Source organism: Phycodurus eques, chromosome 15 (assembly GCF_024500275.1).
Source record: "Phycodurus eques isolate BA_2022a chromosome 15, UOR_Pequ_1.1, whole genome shotgun sequence".
Lineage (NCBI taxonomy): Eukaryota > Metazoa > Chordata > Actinopteri > Syngnathiformes > Syngnathidae > Phycodurus > Phycodurus eques.
Window position 1 is genome coordinate 3,355,298 of NC_084539.1, and position 20,405 is coordinate 3,375,702.

General features: G+C 44.2%; 1 protein-coding gene across 21 annotated transcripts in view; it reads left to right on the plus strand.

The window, feature by feature from the left end:
- Window positions 1-20,405, plus strand: part of fbxw2 (F-box and WD repeat domain containing 2) — a 97,228-nt gene that overhangs the window by 72,103 nt on the left and 4,720 nt on the right. For 16 of the 21 annotated variants that reach the window (XM_061699470.1, XM_061699471.1, XM_061699466.1 and 13 more), the window contains 2 exons: window positions 9,458-9,627; window positions 16,665-18,625. The exons of 1 other annotated variant lie outside the window; for it this stretch is intronic. In XM_061699470.1, coding sequence (XP_061555454.1) covers window positions 9,458-9,627; window positions 16,665-16,953 — 459 coding nt within the window. In that variant the 3' untranslated portion in view covers window positions 16,954-18,625. 4 more of the 21 variants (XR_009769963.1, XR_009769962.1, XM_061699479.1 and 1 more) reach the window with 4 other exon arrangements.

The following is a 20,405-nucleotide window of genomic DNA, read 5'->3' on the forward strand; positions in this document are numbered from 1 at the left end:
GCATATAGACCCACAATTCTGCATGACCATGCAGCTAAACAGGACAAAAAAGTGGCTAAGCAATATTTATTTTATTTTGTTAAGTAAACATAGCCTTCAGCCATATTCAAGACAACAGAACAGAATTCAACAATATAGTCGTACCGCAACGACCCAAAGCATAATCGTTACTGTCGGGCGAAATCCTCTCATCTCCAAAACCATTATTTTTGGGGAAATTAGAAAACCGGTATATTTTCTGAGTTATTGAAATTTGTGTTGTTAAAATTATCAAGCTATTTTCAACATGTGTATCGATTTTGTGGGGAAAAGTGACCTATATGTATATACAAGTGGAACATTTTATTTCCACTTGTTAAACACCACAATAGGCTCAACAGGACATTACTGTCATGAACGGAACAGAGGACAGGACCCAAAATGCACGACTCAAATACAAATGGACAGTTTCAAAAAAGAGAGGTTTAATAAACGAGCAGAGGTCGATACACAGGCATAGAATACGGAAAGGCAACAGTATCCAAAAAACGTGAGGCAAAGAGGTAAGGTCAATAATCAGAACAGTGTCTCTCGTCTTAATATGAGTGATGTGAAAACAAAGAATGCTGGAACGTGACAACAAGGTACAACGAACTGGCGACCAGAAAGAATGAGACAGGAGGTCTAATGCATGGGTTAATTACGGTAAACGAGGCACAGGTGGGGAAGATGCTCTCAGGAGCAGGTGAGAATGAGACAGGGGGAAGACAACAACGCTAATACACACCCATGACAGTACCCCCCCGCCTCACAGCCATCCACGATAAACCCAGACGGCACACATGAACGTTACTCTGGCCCGTAGCCCTCCACCAGATATTGAACCCCCTCCCCCTCCGACGAGACGACAACAGCCACCTCACTGTGAAGACAGGGCCCCCATCCATAAAACGGGGGGAGGAAGGGGCTGGAAGCCGGGACCAGATGGGACTCCCGGGCGGGCTTGAGCAGGCTGGCGTTAAATGCAGGGTGGACCCGCATCGACCTTGGGAGCCTAAGCTTCATGGTGACAGGGTTGATGACCTTTGTGATGGGGAAGGGCCCAACGAACCTGGGAGCGAGCTTCCTGGACTCCACCCGGAGTGAAATATGCTTGGTGGAGAGCCAAACTCGCTGACCCACTTTATATTTCGGGGCCGGTGTCCTCCTACGGTCAGCTGCGGTTTTGTAGGACTGGCCTTGGCATAGCAGCATCTGGCGGCCTCGCTCCCAGGTCCTCCTGCAGCGTCTCACCAAGGTCAATGCAGCTGGAACCGTGGATTCTGGGGCAATGGTAGGAAACAGAGATGATTGGTAACCATGCACAATGTGAAAATGCGATAGACCAGTGGATGCACAGGGGAGAGAATTGTGAGAGAACTCTACCCAAATCAGTTTCTGAGACCAGGATTGTGGCTCCTGTGAAGCGGAGCCCAGTCTCCAGGTCATGCTTCAGCCTCTCCGTTTGTGCGTTGGTTTCAGGATGAAACCCAGATGACAGACTGACGGTAGCACTTATTAGACTGCAAAACTCCTTCCAAAATCGTGAAATGAATTGGGGGCCCCTATCAGATACCACATTCTTGGGAAACCATCCAACTTGAATACCTGGTTTATCATCAACTCGGCAGTGTGTTTAGCTGAGGGGAGTTTCGGAAGTGCAATTAAGTGTGCCATCTTAGAGAACCTGTCAACAACTGTGAGAATGGTGGTATTTCCTTTAGAGGCTGGTAATCCCGTCACAAAGTCTACGGAGATGTCTGACCAAGGACGTTGTGGTATTGGGAGGGGTCGCAATTCCCCAGAAGGGCGTTGATGAGAGGGCTTGTTTGTAGCACATACCTGGCAAGCATTGACGTAATTGATAACATCACTCCTAACATTAGGCCACCAAAAACGCTGTTCGACCACAGACTGCGTTTTGGCAATGCTTGGGTAACATACAGTCCGGTTAGTGTGAGCCCAGTGGATGACTCCTCCTCTTAAATTCGGAACCACATAAAGCCTGTTTTCAGGGCAATCTTCAGGGCTGAGAGTGTTATTCAGAGCCTGTTTTACCACAGTTTCAACTTCCCAAACAAAATCAGAAATAATACATGACTTGGGCAAAATAGTCTTGGGGTCGGACAAAGAATTCTCTTCGCAGAAAATATGTGACAAATCATCCGGTTTACCATTTTCAGAACCAGGTCGGTAGGATAACACGAAATTAAATCTTGTGAAGAACAGAGCCCATCTAACCTTCCTCGCATTTAATCTTTTAGCAGACTTAAGATACTCAAGGTTCTTGTGATCTGTCCATACTAAAAACGGAGTCTGTGCCCCCTCTAGCCAGTGTCTCCACTCCACCAAAGCCACCTTGACCGCCAGTAGTTCACAGTCACCTATGTCATAATTTATGTCTGCTGGAGTCAGTTTTTTAGAACGGTAAGCACAAAGATGTAATTTACCATCCTTGAGACATTTCTGGGAGAGCACTGCTCCTATTGCAGCATCAACCTCTACCACAAACTGCTGTTTGGGATCTGGCAAAGTGAGGATGGGAGCGGAGGTAAAGTTAAATTTTAGTTTCTGTAAAGCTGACTGACAAACCGGGTTCCACACAAAGGGTCTGTGTGGCGAGGTAAGATCATGCAAAGGCGATGCTATGGAACTGAAATTTCTAATGAATTTTCTGTAGAGATTTGCGAACCCTAAGAACCTTTGTACATCCTTGCAAGACGTGGGAGTGGGCCAATTAATCACGGCATCGACTTTGCAAGGGTCCATTTTGACCTTGAGCCAGCACGAAACCCAGAAAAGAAACGGACGCCTTGTGGAACTCACATTTCTCAGCCTTGACATTCTGAAAGTTCATTTTGCAGTAACCGCTGCAACACAGAGCGGACATGAATAATGTGAGTCTCCTCATCCGGGGAGAATATCAAATAGACAAATGTCCAAATAGACAAAAACATACACATTCAACATGTCATGCAAGACATGATTGACAAGATTTTGGAAAACAGTTGGAGCATTAGTGAGTCCAAAAGGCATTACCAAATACTCATAATGTCCCGTTGGTGTTTTGAATGCTGTTTTCTGTTCATCCGCCTCCCTCATCCTGACTAGATGATACGCATTTCTTAAGTCCAGTTTGTTGTAAACCTTGGCTCCCTCCAGGAACTCAAAGGCGGTGGAGATGAGAGTTATAGGGTACCTGTTTTTCACAGTTATCGCGTTGAGACCCCGGTAAACGATACATCCCTGAACATTACATGGAGGCTTGAAACAGTTCTGGGCACAATTGCTGCCCCATGACATACCATGCCCAGAGAGCCAGTCAATATGGGGGTTATGTAATTTCTATCAAGGGTTTCCTAAAATAAGGTCATAATTCATAGCATCAAAAACATGAAAACTTATGTGTTCCCAGTGAGAATCAGGAAATCTCAATGTGACTGTTTGGGTGCGGTGAGTGATCTTGCCCATAAAACCGGCATCTGTAGCATAGGTGTTGCGGTGGCGTTTTACATGAAAGGTTCTAAGGTGCATACGTCTAACAAGGAGGGAGTTGAGTAAATTTGCGTCAGAACCAGAGTCAATCAATACAGATGTATGAATCTCTTAATCTGGAGAGCATAGTGTCACTTTAGGAAGAACCCAGGTAGGGTCTTCCTTAATTAAATCTAGACTCACCGCTCTCGTACCCAGTTGCATGGGTTCATCGGTGGTGACGCTAGCTTGATAGTGTGTGTGCGCGTGCGATTCAAATGACGTTAATGATCACGTGGGATTGCCGCAACTGCGCCCTATACGGAAGTCGAAGGCGAAGTCTAAAAACAGATGTAAAATGATAAATGTACTGCGTTGCTACCCACCTCTGGCCACTAGTCTGGTGATACTGACATAATGGTAGTTGTGCAAATGATGCAGTCCTCAAGCAAATTAGAGCAGTTTGAAGTGATTAATAAATGATCTGGTACAGTGACAATTATGCAAATAGTGCAGAGTTCCCAAACACACGAGTGGCCAATAGTAATCAAAAACAGTATGCAAATAGTGCAGCGTGATAAAGCAGTGAGTGCATAATAATATAGAAGTGTCCTGACTGATGTGCAAAACTGGCAGCATGTTGCAATGAAATTGTAAGTGTTGGATACACTATATCTAACAGTAAGTTAACTGTTTAAGAAGTTAATGGGAGGATGCAGCCTGATAAAAGTGATTGTACGAATAATGTAGAAGTGTCCCAACAGAGGTGTGCAAAATTGGCAGCATGTTTCAATGAAATTGTAAGTTACCTGTTTAAGAAGTTAAAGGCAAGAGGGAAGAAGCTGTTGGAATGCCTGCTGGTTGTAGTTCATATTGTTCGATGGCGCCTTCCTGAGGGAAGGAGCTGGATTAGGTGGTGACTAGGATGTGGAGGGTCTAAGAGGATTTTGCATGCCCTTGTTTTAGTCCTGACAGCGTGCAAGTCCTCAAGAGTGAGTAGGTGGCTACTGATAATTTTTTCGGCAGCCTTGACTTTCTGTTGCTGTCTGATTTTGTCCTTCTTTGTGGACCAAACAGCACCAAACCAGACTGTGATGGATGAACACGGGACTGCTTCAATGACTGCTGTGTAGAACTTCCTCGACAGCTCCTGTGGCAGACCGTGCTTCCTCAGAAGCCATAGGTAGTACATCCTCTGCTGGACCTTTTTGAGGATGGAGTTGATGTTAGTCTCCCACTTAGGTCCTGAGAAACTAATTCCCAGGAACTTGAAGGTCTCGATGGTTCACACAGGTTAGCGTGATGTTTCCTGAAGTCAACGTCAGCCTACCTCCTGTAGATATGCGGACTTGTCACTGTCTTTGATGAGGCTGATGACTCTTGTGTTATCTGCCAACTTCAGGAGTTTGACAGCCGGGTGCGTTGTTTGTGTAGAGAGAGAAGAGCAGCCGAGAGAGGACACATCGTTGGGGGGCCCTGATGCTGATGGTGCGTGTGGATGAGGTACTGTCCCCCAGCCTCACCTGCTGTGTCCTGCCCATCAGCAAGCTGTACCAGAGGTCTTGCGTTGGAGAGAAGACATACTTTGTAGAAGTCGAAGGCTTTCGATGGTACTACCGCATCTCTAGCTGTCCAATGCAAGATCTCTGTTACATATAACAGACAACTTAGAATTACAACTCGCTGGAAATATGTATGTTCATGAGGTGTTTTGATGACCACAAAAACTTTGCTTCACCGAAGCATACATGATGCTAGTCTCATCAGACCAGAGAATCTTATTTCTCACCATCTTGGAGTCCTTCAAGTGTTTTTTAGCAAACTCCATGCATTCATGTGTCTTGCACTGAGGAGAGGCTTCCGTCGGGCCACTCTGCCACAAAGTCCCGACTGATGGAGGGCTGTGAGCTGTAAGGTCTGATATAGACAGGTGTGTGGCGTTCCAAATCAAGTCCAATCAGTATAATCACATACAGTTGGACTCCAATGAAGGTGTAGAACCATCTCAAGGATGATCACAAGAAATGGACAGCACCCGAGTTAAATATGAGCGTAACAGAAAAATGTCTGAACACTTACAGCTGTGTGATATTTAAGTTTTTCTTTTTTAATAAATCTGCAAAAATTTCAACAATTCTGTTTTTTTCTGTGAATATGAGGAGCTGTGTGTACATTAATGAGGAAAAAAAGAACTGAAACGATTTTAGCAAATGGCTGCAATATAACGAAGAGTGAAAAATTTAAGGGGGTCTAAATACTTTCCGTACCCACTGTGTGTGTGTGTGTGTGTGTATATATATATATATATATATATATATATATATATATATATATATATATATATATATGGAAAATAAGTATTTGGTCAACAACAAAAGTTCATCTCAATACTTGTTGTTGAGGATTAGGGTTGTTATATACGACCATCCCGTGAGTTTGAGTTTGTAACTATGATACTCGCAGCAAGATGAGCAGCCTACGGCCAAAGTTTTTTAGTAGTGTGTGTGTATATAGATATATATAGATATATATTGTTAGGGTTATTTATCCAGGGGAAATTAATTTTTGCATTTATTTTTAGATTTACTTATTTACCGATACATGCCTACACAGACACATGCTTGGGTAGAGAGAGGTTATGATGAATGATGGTCGCATTGTTTTGAAATTGCAAAAAAAATTTGACATTTTGACTCTGGTGTGTGGTCTTTCTTATCCACTGTTTGTGTGTCATTCGACAGACAGGTTGCTGATTTGCTTCACACCAATTTTGCATTGTCGTACGTAGGGTTGGGCATCTTTTTGAATTCGAGCAATTCTTATTTCCAATTCCGCTTGTTTCGATTGTGGTTCCAAACGATTCTCGATTCCGATTCTTTTAGGAGGCTGGGTCAAAAATAGTTAGCATTTTTTAAATCAGGGGTTTTGAAATTATATCGCGATCCATTTTCTAAGCAACCCGCAGCATCGCCTAAAATGAACCTTTGACACAGCCCGTGTCATTTGCCTGCATAGTACTTAGTACTTACTGTACTTTCTATAGTGGGTGGTGAGGATGAAGAAATTTGTACTCATCCCTAACTTCCTTGTTTTCAACCAATCACACATCATTCAGTGGTGCTGCTGGCCACCCCAAAATCCAGAAAAAACATGTTTTACTTTATTACCAAGCTGTTTGAAACTATACAGTACATAAAAATAAATATAGCTTCACATATCTTTACCTACAGTGATGGATTACTGTGTTAAAAAATTAAAGATGCCAAAAGTGGAACATGCCTCCTTTTTTTCTGTATGTGGGACTTGGAAGAAAAGGTTTGGAAACACCTGTTTTGAATGAAGCTAACCAGTTATTTGTTGATTAAATCATCTGTACTTGTCTGTGAATTTCAATGCTATTAACTTACCTTTTATGAACTTTACTATGAATTTCTCTAGGAATGCACAATAAGTGTTGGACAGAAAAGTATCAGCCCGATATTGGGGGAAAAAATGACATCACACTGACAACAAAAAACAAAAAACAACTGGACTGATAAGACCCGTATCATTCAGCGGCACGTTGGTCACCACTCGTTGTATTGGCTTGTGAGTCCTGACAGTCATGGATATTATGGCCAAAGTTCTTCACCTACAAACACTAATATTTGTCAATATCTGCAGTAAATTAGCTTATGATTGCCAGCACTTGCTGAAATGACGACTATCCAGTGACTTTGAGTTTGTAAATACGATGCTCGCAGCAAGACGAGCGGCCTTCAAAGCAGATGACTCACTTCGCAGCTCAACCCAACAGAGGAGCAAGTGTGGCCGGTTTGGCCACATGCGGAAGCATGGTTGTCGCGATGGGTGACAGATAAGGTAACAACACCTACCTATGTTCCTTTCCAACGTTTGCTCACTGGACAAATAAATTAGGTCATCGACAAATGGAATTAACATCAAAACACACAACGACCATGAATTGTTAGAGCGTCAGCCTCACACTTCTGAGGACCCGGGTTCAATCCCCAGCCCCGCCTGTGTGGAGTTTGCATGTTCTCCCTGTGCCTGCGTGGGTTTTCTCCGGGCACTCCGGTTTCCTCCCACATCCCAAAAACATGCATTAATTGGAGACTCTAAATTGCCCATAGGCATGACTGTGAGTGCGAATGGTTGTTTGCCTTGCAATTGGCTGGCAATTGGCTGGCAACCATTTCAGGGCGTACCCCGCCTCCTGCCCGAGGACAGCTGGGATAGGCTCCAGCACGCCCGCGACCCTAGTGAGGAGAAGCGGCTCAGAAAATGGATGGATGGACACACAACGACCCTCCTTTTCGCTAACCCCATCCTAGCACTAACGCGCATCCACTAATGACGCGCGCCACATCACTGACTTGCTCAGCACCAACACTCCCCCCTCCCCCTTTTCACCCAGTTACAAATTCAAATGTGTTTAAATAAACAATGTTAATGATCGCCCATTCTTATTTTGTTAAAAATAAAAAATTAATACAGTGGGGGGGAAACGTAATTAGTTAGAGTTGTGCAAGTTCTCCCACTTAAAAAGATAAACGAGGCTTGTAATTTTCATCATAGGTATACCTTTACCTATGAGAGAATCAAAATGGAAAACAAAATCACATTGTCTGATTTTTAAAGAAATTATTAGCCAAATTGGTCAATAACAAAAGTTCATCTCAATACTTGGTTATATACACTTTGTTGGCAATGACAGAGGTCGTTTTTCTGTCAGTCTTCACAAGGTTTTCACACACTGTTGTTTGGCCCATTCCTCCATGCAGATCTCCACTAGAGCAGTGATGTTTTGGGGCTGTCGCTGGGCAACACAGACTTTCAACTCCATCCAAAGATTTTCTATGGGGTTGAGATCTGGAGACTGGCTAGGCCACTCCAGGACCTTGAAATGCTTCTTACGAAGCCACTCCTTCGTTGCCCCGGCGGTGTGTTTGGAATCATTGGCATGCGGAAAGACTCAGCCACGTTTCATCTTGCTGATGGAAGGAGGTTTTCACTCAAAATCTCACGATACACGCCCCATTCATTCTTTCCTTTAAAGGTATCAGTCATCTTGGTCCCTTTGCAGAAAAACAGCCCAACGCATGATGTTTCCACCCCCATGCTTCACAGTAGGTATGGTGTTCTTTGGAGGCAACTTGTACTCCTCCAAACACGACAAGTTGAGTTTTTACCAAAAAGTTCTATTTAGGTGTCCTTTATACTGATGAGTTCAAACAGGTGCCATTAATACAGGTAAGAGGTGGAGGACAGAGGAAGAAGTTACAGGTCTGTGAGAGCCAGAAATCTTGCTTGTTTATAGGTGACCAAATACTTATTTTCCACCATATTTTGCGAATAAATTCTCTAAAAATCAGACAATACAATTTTCTGGATTATTATTTTTTTTCTCATTTTGTCTTTCATAGGTGAATGATGAAAATTACAGGCCTCTGTCATCTTTTTAAGTGGGATAACCTGCACAATTGGTTGTTGACTAAATACTTTTTTGACCCACTGTATTTGAAACTGTGTATTATTTTAATACCTTAGTCTTGATTGCAGGTATATTTATACATGGCATCTCATCTCAAACTTCGCAACAAGTTACCGTTACTTCAACACATCGTGAAACCTCCTTAACACAATATAACCTCATTGCAAGTGTGGTCTGATTAACTGGTCATTTATTTGAACAAAGTTAAGACACACTTTCAATCACCACCGCCATCAGACACACGCACTTCTTCGTGTTCCCACTTTGTTGGTTTTGCCGCATTCTTATTCCGGGTCAGTGGACTGTAGGTATCGAAACTAGGAACCACAAATTGGAACGATTCAGAGAGAATCTGAACTTTAGTCCGGGTTCCAATTGATTCTCGAAACTTGGTGCCCAACCCTAGTCATACTGTATGTCTGAAACATTCTTAGTCCATCATATGGATCAAACAATAACTTCTCTTTTCAGATATGGCCTTTGGGAAAAGAAATTAACAGTAAGTGCTTAAAGACCCTGTCAGTGTCAGAGAACCGCAGCATCAGCCTTCAACCCCGTTTGCAGTTTGATGGACGCCACATTGTTTGCAGCTCTGACATCGGAGTATATCAGTGGGACTTTGCCAGCTTTGAGATTCTCAGGTAAAAGAATCAACAAGTCTTGTCTATTCCAGTGTTTCCAAACCTGTACTGAGCCTGGCATCCATTTCCTTTTGAAAACTCTCACAGCACACTGCAAAACATTCAACACATCGACGGATTTTCTCCAGTTTCACTGTGAAATTTGATATATTTCTCAACAGTTTCACAAGTGCTCTTATGTAAAATTCACTGCACTCTAAACAGTGGCCTCTGTGTTTCGTTGACTCGGTCACGTGTAGCGTTACTATGGTAATGGAAGACGCTCATACACAAACTAAAGGCACGCTTTCGGGACAGAAGTGCACCGCACCAATATGGCGGACACGCTGCATGAAATTGATAAAAAATATTGTGAATTCTGGCGGCACGGTGACCGACTGGTGAGAGCGTCTGCCTCACAGTTCTGAGGACCGGGGTTCAATTCCCGGCCCCGCCTGTGTGGAATTTGCATGTTCTCCCCGTGCCTGCGTGGGTTTTCTCCGGGCACTCCGGTTTCCTCCCACATCCCAAAAACATGCATGGTGGGTGGATTGAAGACTCTAAATTGCCCATAGGTGTGAATGTGAGTGCGAATGGTTGTTTGTTTATATGTGCCCTGCGATTGGCTGACAACCAGTTCAGGGTGTACCTGCTCAATGATAGCTGGGATAGCTGCTCACGACGGACAACTTGTCTCACACGGGGGGAACCAATCTGGAGCGTATATTGGTGTTAAATAAAAAAAACATCGTTGATTAGCTAACAGCAGGGCAAAATGACGAAATACCTCGTGGATCTTTTTCTGAAAGGATTGCCACAGTTATGTAAAATTAATCCTCGATATCAGAGGTCAATAACCTTCACTCAAACACACACAGTACACAATAGAATGCTGTGTTTTGTAGAACATTTATTGTCAAAACTACAGGTAAAATGGGGAAAAATGCAAAGGCAACTAACTACGCGATAAAAGACAATAACGTAACACAGCGGGATACAGTGTGAATGGCTTAACTTGTGTGATGAGCATGAATGAACTAATGACTGTTGAGAGAGAATAAAATTGTGACTCGTAAGATTGTTGAACTAACCGCAAGCTACTCTGCACCAATTTGTACATATTCTGGTAGTTGCTGCAATGTTTACTCACTATTAGTGGATCACGTGGTTACGCGCTCAGAGCCGTTCTTTCTCTGTCGTCTCAGGCGGGAACCAGGCAGTCGAATAATCGGGAAAAAGATGAAGAAAAGGAAAACAAACGGGAGAGGACCCAAAAATGAAAATTGGTGGTCAAGCGGATGCAGGGACTTGCGTTCATAACTTTCCGACCATTGGGTTTGCTGGCGGGTCACGCTTTTATGCTTGATTGAAAGCTTAACTTGCGCGAATACTGGAGACTCATCTCAGTAGCCTGGCAGGCCCAAAGGCTAGGAAACAAGAGCCTCACCATAGTCTTAACGCCGGACTAGGCCTTTCTCGTGGTCCCGGGGAACCATGTGGAGACCCCCCCCCCCCAAAAAAATACAAAATAAAAAGGGCAGGGGGGAGGGACGGCCGCAGCTGAGAAGTGTCAGGCCAGAGCACAGGATTAAAGCCAGAGCGAAACAAAGGGTCTTCCCATATATCTCTGAATCGCCAGGCGAAAGAGATGACGTCTCCGTTTCGGTTTTCTTCTCTAAATTTCTTAGTTATGCATGTGCGCCCTCATCATGGGCAGGTTCCCCTTTCTATGCAAAACGGTTCCCAATTTTTAAACTGTCTCAAACAGAGATTAAGTATATGAATGAACTTCTTTCAATCATGGTTCTGGCAGATCAAATAATACTGTCCAACACAACACTATTTCATCTGTCCTGTGTCCCATTATTTCATATATTTTGTGCTTGTGACACTGTGCCACAGTACTCATCGACAAACTCATCGTAAAACTTTCAGAATCAACACAAAGACACAGAAATCAACGTGTACATTCAGGGTACTCGTGCAGACTTCTACACGTTTGTACAGGCGTGGGATTTCCTTAATTTCACTGTACATTCTCGATATGTATGTATAATACCTGTTTGTTTAGAGTCACAGGGAGTCCGTTTTGCAGTGTTTTTGGTCACCACTGGGTTCATGTTCCATTGATTAGAGGCGACCAGTCATCTGGCCATTCTCAATCTGCTGAGTGGGTTTTTTTAGGGTGGATAAGAGGGGGATTGCTATTTGTTGAACAGTCATCAGTCATCCGTCCTCCCCCAGCCAAGCTGTGTTCTCAGGTTTTAGGGGGGAAGAAGAACGAGCCTGTTCTCGGTGAGTATCCATGTGAGTCAAAACAGACATCTTGCTGGCTTATAGGCTTAGCAAAGAAATGTTGAGGTACCCTGAGTCGATTAGGGAGCAGGACAGGCCAGGCTCTTTGGTCTTTGGCCTGAGAGTTGGTATTCCTTACACCGACCAAGGATGTCAAATGGTAGACTATATAGTTTTATAAAATTATCCTATAATATTATCCTTAGGTCTGAGGTGTGTTAAGAGTGGATTTGTCCCGATAACAGGATCCGAAACAAGTCGGGGCTGGCAATCTTAAATATTGAATGTGTTCAATATTTATGACCAAAAGTCTTTGTGTGCGGGGAAAACCGACGTCTCCTGAGTCATGATGCCATAAATTGTGACATGAAACAAATCTAGCCAATCAAAGAAGTGACCTTATTGACAAAAAAGAAAGCGGACGGAACTACATCCAACCATCAATCCATTTTCTGAACCGCTTATCCTCACGAGGGTGCTGGACCCTATCCCAGCTATCTTTGAGCAAGAGGTGGGGCACAGCCTGAACTGGTCGCCAGCCAATCGCAGGGCACATATAAACAAACAACCATTCACTCTCACATTCACACCTACAGCCAATTTAGAGTCTTCAGTCAACCTACCATGCCTGTTTTTGGGATGTGGGAGGAAACCAGAGTACCCAGAGAAAACCCACACAGGCACGGGAGAACATGCAAACTCCACACAGGTGAGGCCGGATTTGAACCCGTGTCCTCAGAACTGTGAGGCAGATGTGCTAACCAGTCGACCATTGTGCCGCCTACGGAACTACATTTTTTCTTTTTTCCGTGTCACTGTGGCGACACAATTCTCCCAAAACCTACAGATAAACTCTCATTGAAAATGAATGTGCCATCGAAATGAGTACATTGTTCCCAGACATGCTGCTCTTTCATACAATATCTGATAGATGTCTTCTCTGATTTTGTTGACAGGCTTCCGATGTCCATCTTGATGTCAGTCCTCTTTTCTAAAAATTTAAAGTTGTCTTTTTTCGTCAATTGAAACAGGAAGAGTAAATGCCCATTTCAATGAGAATGCATTGCATTTCCTGGCATGCGTAATGGCCTTTCTCAGATTCTCAGATTAACTCGTCACCCTGGTGACACCATTCAGTCATGCTGCCTCGGGCTTGTGATTTTGTAGCTATAGATAGATATCTTCTCTCCCCGGTCAGGGATAAAGTTGTGGAGTTAATAATATCCCATTATAAAAATATCCCAACCATTGCACAACTCACTGTACTCATCTGAAAATGTATGCACGCAAGTATGCACGGATTTGTAAATAAGCCAACCAAGTACGCTGCTGCAGGAAGCCCACACACTGTACGTCTTGCGCGGAGAGAAACTATTGGAAGGGCAACAAAATGGGATTCAGAACTGCTCCAACCGTGCAACAACTACATGTGGCTGTTAGCAACCCCCACAAGGTGGCGGCTGGTATTATTAGTCAATATCAACGACACAACTCTAAACAGACATTGAAATGACACGTTGGGGGTTGAAGAGCTCTCTAATGGCGACCCCTACTAGCAGGATTTTTGGAAATACGTCAACAGCACAATATGAACATAAATACTGATAAGTCTTGTATGTGTTACATGAGAGAAATTGTGCTCAGTGGGACATCACAAAAGTTGACTGCACATTACTAGCCTACAGTTAAACAGCAAACCCCCTAATACACAAGTTAAGACAAGACAATAGGGGCTTTCCCACAGCAGAAACCTTTGCAGGAACTTCCCTAGCTACTCTGGTAGCTTGAGTTCCCCCTGTGTCCCCACTGAAAAAAAACTAACAGGGTACAGAAGGTTCCCCCTGGATTATTTAGTTCCTCTTGGCGGATAGGGTCTTCCTAGAGCTACCAAGAACTCTTTGAGGGGGCGGGCTGTGCTGACAAACGTTGATTGGTTGCAGACCTCTGTTGGCGTTTACTTTTTCATTAACCAAGCGCCATTACTGGATGCAGCGTGATGCAAGGCTCAGAATAAGAGAACAAAAATACATTGGAAAGCAAAATTTTGAATTGTCAGGTTCAAACAACCTAGAATATTTAATAAACAAGGAAGGAAGACAAGAGACTGGTTCTTTTACTCGCGAGGAGAACGGACAGAGTTGTACGCAGTTACAACCTCCGACCGTTCTGCCTACACTCTGCCGAGCCCTCTCTTTTTATTTCCTTAGGGTGGTTCCTAGTTACACAGATGTTGCTGCTGCTATCTTGATATAAGGACACACACAGCAGCAACGTGAAACAATCACAGATATGACTCATGGCGCAGATGATAATGCAGATCTGTTCTTCGGCGCTGATAGTTTCAACCTTTGACCGCAAAAGGTTCCAACCGCTATCTTTAAATGAGGGCACAGTCCTCTTCACAGACAACTTCAACTTACATGATACAATCAACATTATACTGCTGTATAAATGCTTTGCAATAGGATTAGAGTAAACATGAGATAACATATGTATATTTATTCTAACACGAATTACCGCTTGAGCGTGGTGGCAGCGGACTTTGCCACTGCCATGGGCTCACGGCGAGACCTGCTGCTACCCCGGCAGCAAGGTCCGCCGCTGGCTGACTGTTCCCCTAAGGAGCAGTGGTCCGAGCCAGAGCAGGCATGTGCGTGGCCGGCGAGGACCCTCTGATGGTCCAATCCAATCAATTGCGGGGAGATAAAAATAAAAAACCCTCCCAGGCAGGAGCTCCTCCAGCCTGCAGAAAAATGCCAAGTTTGCCATTGGGCAAGACAAGAAAATGAAGCATGGCTTTTTGTCTGTGTTTGTACTTGCAATGTGCAATCTGTTTTGTTTCTGTCATGCAAACACATGTACAGATACCAAATATGTTTCAGATTCAGACAACTTTATTTATCCCGTGTGGGCAATTTGTTTACAGCTTCTACAACCCCAATTCCAATGAAGTTGGGACGTTGTGTTAAACATAAATAAAAACAGAATACAATGATTTGTAAATCATGTTCAACCTATATTTAATTGAATACACTACAAAGACAAGATATTTAATGATCACACTGATAAACTTGATTGTTTTTAGCAAATAATCATTAACTTTGAATTTTATGGCTGCAACACGTTCCAAAAAAGCTGGGACAGGTGGCAAAAAAGAGTGAGAAAGTTGAGGAATGTGCATCAAACACCTGTTTGGAACCGGAGGGCATCAGGACGAACTCTGTGGCCAGAATATGTTCTTTTCCCTTAATAATTTTCATGGCTTTTTCAGCCACCTGCTTCTCCCAATGAGGGTCCAAATCCCTCTGCTTAATTGCAATAATTTTCGAGCATACTTTAACAATACCGTTTAGACTGTTGTTGTCCTTGACTGACATCCCATTGAACCAACAGATAAAAGAGAAGGTTAATCACACTGCTGTATTTTAAAACTCATTAAGAGCTGTCCATGAAGTCATGTAATTTTTATTTATTCATTGAACCTTATCCAGGTAAGGTAAGGTATTTGCAATGCCGACCTGGCTGCAGAAAGCAGAGTAAAACAAAGCATATTAGGAGTAAATGCATGTACTAACTGTACAATGTGATAGAGTAACAAGATACATATATATTTATAACTTAGATTAAGATATAAAATATGAAATTAACTTGAAAGGTTGAAATACCAGCATTTATTTAGATCCAGTATGTGTCAGTAATGAGCAACATCAGCCTCATTTGCTTAAGCTTCCCTGAACTAATAAGTGCAATGGAACCACAAACCAGATGGGCCACAAGAACCTTTTTGCTCCAAGGAACTCCGGCTATCAGGAACTCAGACTTCCTATGTTGGTTGGTGGAAAAGCCCCTAATATATATGGTAAAACATGATTATACCCAATTGTCAATCAATGGATGGACCAACTAATACAAACTAATTATGATAATTATGGTGTACCCTGCCTCTCGCCCGAAGATAGCTGGAATAGGCTCCGGCACGCCTGTTACCCTAGTGAGGATAAGTGGCATGGAAAATGGATGGATGGATAATCATGATCATCATCATAACAACAGTCATCATCATTATCATCATCATAAATATCATTCATTCACTCATTTTCCATACCGCTCATCCTCACTAAAGTCGTGGGCATGCTGGAGCCTAACACAGTTATCTTTGGATGAGTGGCGGAGTACACTCTGAACTGGTCGCCAGCCAATCGCAGGGCACACATAAGAAAACAACCATTCACACTCACATTTACACCTACGGGCACTTTAGAGTCTTCAATTAACCTAGCATGCATGTTTTTGGGATGTGGGAGGAAACCGGAGTGCCCGGAGAAAACCCACCCAGGCCCGAGGAGAACATGCAAACTCCAGACAGATGAACCCGGGTCCTCAGAACTGTGAGGCAGATGTGCTATTATTATTATTATAGGATGTTGTATGTAGAGTTTTGAGGATATAAGAATTATTAAATTTTTGTATAAGACTATATCCTAACAAAATGTGGAAAAGGTGAGGCACTGTGAATACTTTCTGGATGTACTGGAAATATACATACATAAGGTTTTTTCTTGAAACTGAAGGGATTGACTGAATGGGATGTCAAACAGGTCTAACAAAGGCTAGGAAAAGAGGTGTGTCACTGGACCAGGAGAGGTTGGCTGTAAGCCCTTTGGAGGAGGCATTGTTATTAGTTACTGTATGTTGTGCAGTAGTTTGTCAATATCTTTTTTTTCCCCTATCACTATTAATGAGGTATGTTTTTATTTTCACAGGGTGATAAAAACACAGGATCCAACCAACTTGTCCTTGCTGAGCTTTGGTGAGGTGTTTGCACTCCTTTTTGACAACCATTTCCTCTATGTGATGGATCTCAGGACAGAGTCCATTTCAGGCCGTTGGCCTCTACCACCGTACAGGAAATCTAAACGTGGATCCAGTTTCCTGGCTGGTGTGACATCTTGGCTCAATGGCTTGGATGGGGACAATGACTCTGGACTGGTGTTTGCAACAAGCATGCCTGACCACAGCATTCACTTAGTACTATGGAAGGAAAATGGCTAAAGGGCATAAAACCGGATATTATCGACATGCTGTGAAGCATCATCATGTGGCATACACGAACATAAAGGAGTATGGCTTAATTGAGTATTTTCTTTTTGTCAGTTCCAACTCATCATGCAGCACCTCCAGTCCTGTAGAACTATAGCCAACACAGACAGATTATAGTATGTTTTTGTCGAATCAGAAAACCCAAAACCACTCCATGAAGCCTCTACTTGACTTGGCAATTGTGAAAGACTATAATCTTGAGTTCAAAATAAACAACTTCACACACTGCTTTATATAAAATTTGTGTAATATAAACTTTGTGGCATTTGTGTTGAATTTAACAATGAAACAAATTCCTTAATTTTAACCATACACTGAAAACATTTGGGCTTGACATCAAAGTAATTTGAGACAGTAGGTTAACATTTTACCTGTTTTTCCCCCCCAGGTATTTATATGGATCAGATGAAACTTTGATCATAGTTTTTGTTTTATTTTTTTCATTTGAGCAAGTATTGGAACATGTGAATGATACATGTGTTTTGTTGCCGAGGTGTTTCCCATCCCCCATTGATTATTCAAACAAGACTAATGCTTAAAAAAAATAATAATGATTTACTCATGAGCCCTATCATAAAAGCTCACCTGTGAAACACAAAGGTAATGTCCTCACTTGGGCTTGAATGGCTTCTTCTGGGACAGGCTCACTAATCATTTCTGAGTAACATAATGGCAGCAACAGAATGAACTCCCGGATTGGGAGATCCTTCATCATGGTGCAGCAGGATAAAAATCGTAATACACAAACACTCAAAACAACAAGGGAGTTTATCAGGGACAACAAGTGGAACATTTTTTTTGACTGGCCAAGTCAATCTCCAAAGTTAAACCTTATTGAGCATGCAATTTAACCGCTCGAGATGATTGAAGAGATTAACGCCACAAAACAAAACAAAACTGATGCTGCAGTGAAAGCCTGTAAATGCAAAACAAAAGAATACAAAAGTTTAGTGAACTCAATGAGTCACATTGCAAGCAAAAGCTCTGCAACAAAATATTAAAGAGAACTCATGGCAAATTTACATTTTAATTGCCTGTAAACAAATTGTTGGGTCTATGAAGTGCCTAACCCACCCATGAAGTGTGTAATTAAAGAACCAAGTAAATCTTTTTCTGCTGAGTTTTGAAAATCTGTCTGTGAGCGAGCCATTCTGAAATTTGTCAAATTGTGATTAATTTACATTGAAAGTGTTCATACCCCTTGAACCTTTTCACATTTTGCCACCTTACAACTAACTGATTTTTTTAAGTTGAGATTTTATGTAATCGACAAACCCAAAGTCGTAGTTGAATGGAAATGATACAGAAAGGGTAACGTGGGTACCCCTTCCCATGAGCTCACCACCTGTGGGAGGGGCCATAGGGGTCGGGTGCAGTGCGAGCTGGGCGGTGGCCGAAGGCGGGGACCTTGGCGATCCGATCCCCGGCTAAAGAAGCTGGCTGGGACGTGGAATGTCACCTCTCTGGCAGGGAAGGAGCCCGAGCTGGTGTGTGAGGTCGAGACGTTCCGACTAGATATTTTCGGACTCGCCTCCACACACAGTTCGGGCTCTGGTAGAGGCGCCGAGCAGGTGTGGGTATACTTATTGCCCCGCGACTCGGCGCCTGTACGTTGGGGTTCAGCCCGGTGGACGAGAGGGTAGCCTCCCTCCGCCTTCGGGTGTGGGGGGACGCGTCCTGACTGTTGTTTTTGCCTATGCACCAAACAGCAGTTCAGAGTAGCCACCCTTTTTGGAGTCCTTGGAGGGGGTGCTGGAGAGCGCTCCCGCTGGGGACTCCATCTTTCTGCTGGGGGGATCAGAACCCTAGCGATGTTCTGTTATTGGACTTCTGTGCTCGTCACGGATTGACCATAACGAACACCGTGTTCAAGCATAAGGGTGTCCACACATGCACTTGGCACCAGGACACCCTTGGTCGCAGTTCGATGATCGACTTTGTGGTCGTCTCATCGGACTTGCGGCCGCATGTCTTGGACACCCGTGTGAAGAGAGGGGCGGAGCAGTCAACTGATCACCACCTGGTGGTGAGTTGGCTCTGATGGTGGGGGAAGATGCCGGTCCGATGTGGCAGGCCCAAACGTATTGTGAGGGTCTGCTTGGAACGTCTGGCAGAATCCCCGGTCAGAAGGAGTTTCAACTCCCACCTCTGACAGAACTTTGCTCATGTTCCGGAGGAGGCGAGTGGACCATGTTGCGCGCCTCCATTGCTGAGGCGGCCGACCGGAGCTGTGGCCGTAAGGTGGTGGACACCAACGGAGAGGGATGCCGTCAAGCTGAAGGAGTCCTATCGGGCCTTTTTGGCCTGTGGGACTCCTGAGGCAGCTGATGGGTACCGACTGGCCAAGCGGAATGCAGCTCTGGTGGTCGCTGAAGCAAAAACTCTGGTATGGGAGGAGTTCGGTGAGGCCATGTAGGAAGACTTCCGGACGGCTTCGAGGAAATTCTGGTCCACCATCCGGCATCTCAGGAGAGGAAAGCAATCCACCACCAACACTGTATATAGTGGGGATGGGGCGCTGCTGACCTCGACTCGGGACGTTGTGAGTCGGTGGAGAGAATACTTCGAAGACCTCCTCAATTCCACCGACACGCCTTCCCATGAGGAAGCAGAGTATGGGTTCTCTGAGGCGGGCTCTCCTATCTCTGGGTTTGAGGTCACCGAGGTAGTTAAAAAGCTCCTGTGTGGCAGGGCCCCGGGGGGGTGGATGAGATTCGCCCGGAGTTCCTAAAGGCTCTGTTGTGGGGCTGTCCTGGTTGACACGCCTGTGGACATCGGGGACAGTGCGTCTGGATTGGCAGACTGGGGTGGTGGTCTCCCTTTTTAAGAAGGGGGACCGGAGGGTGTGTTTCAACTACAGGGGGATCACACTCCTCAGCCTCCCTGGTAAGGTCTATTCAGGGGTGCTGGAGAGGAGGGTCCGTCGGGAAGTTGAATCTCAGATTCAGGAGGAGCAGTGTGGTTTTTGTGCTGGCCGTGGAACAGTGGACCAGCTCTACATCCTCGAGGGTGCATGGGAGTTCACCCAGCCAGTCTACATGTGTTTTGTGGACTTGGTGAAGGTGTCCGACCGTGTCCCTCGTGGAGTCCTGTGGAGGGTGCTTCGGGAGTATGGGTTACCAAACCCCCTGATACGGGCTGTTCGGTCTCTGTACGCCCGGAGGCAGAGTTTGGTCCGCATATCCGGCAGTAAGTCGGACTCGTTCCCGGTGAAGGATGCCCTTTGTCACCGATTCTGTTCATAACTTTTATGGACAGAATTTCTAGGCGCAACCGAGGCGTAGAGGGGGTCCGGTTTGGTGGCCTCAGTATTGCATCTCTACTTTTTGCAGATGATGTGGTTCTGTTGACTTCATCAAGCCCTGACCTCCAACTCTCACTGGAGCAATTCACAGCTGAGTGTG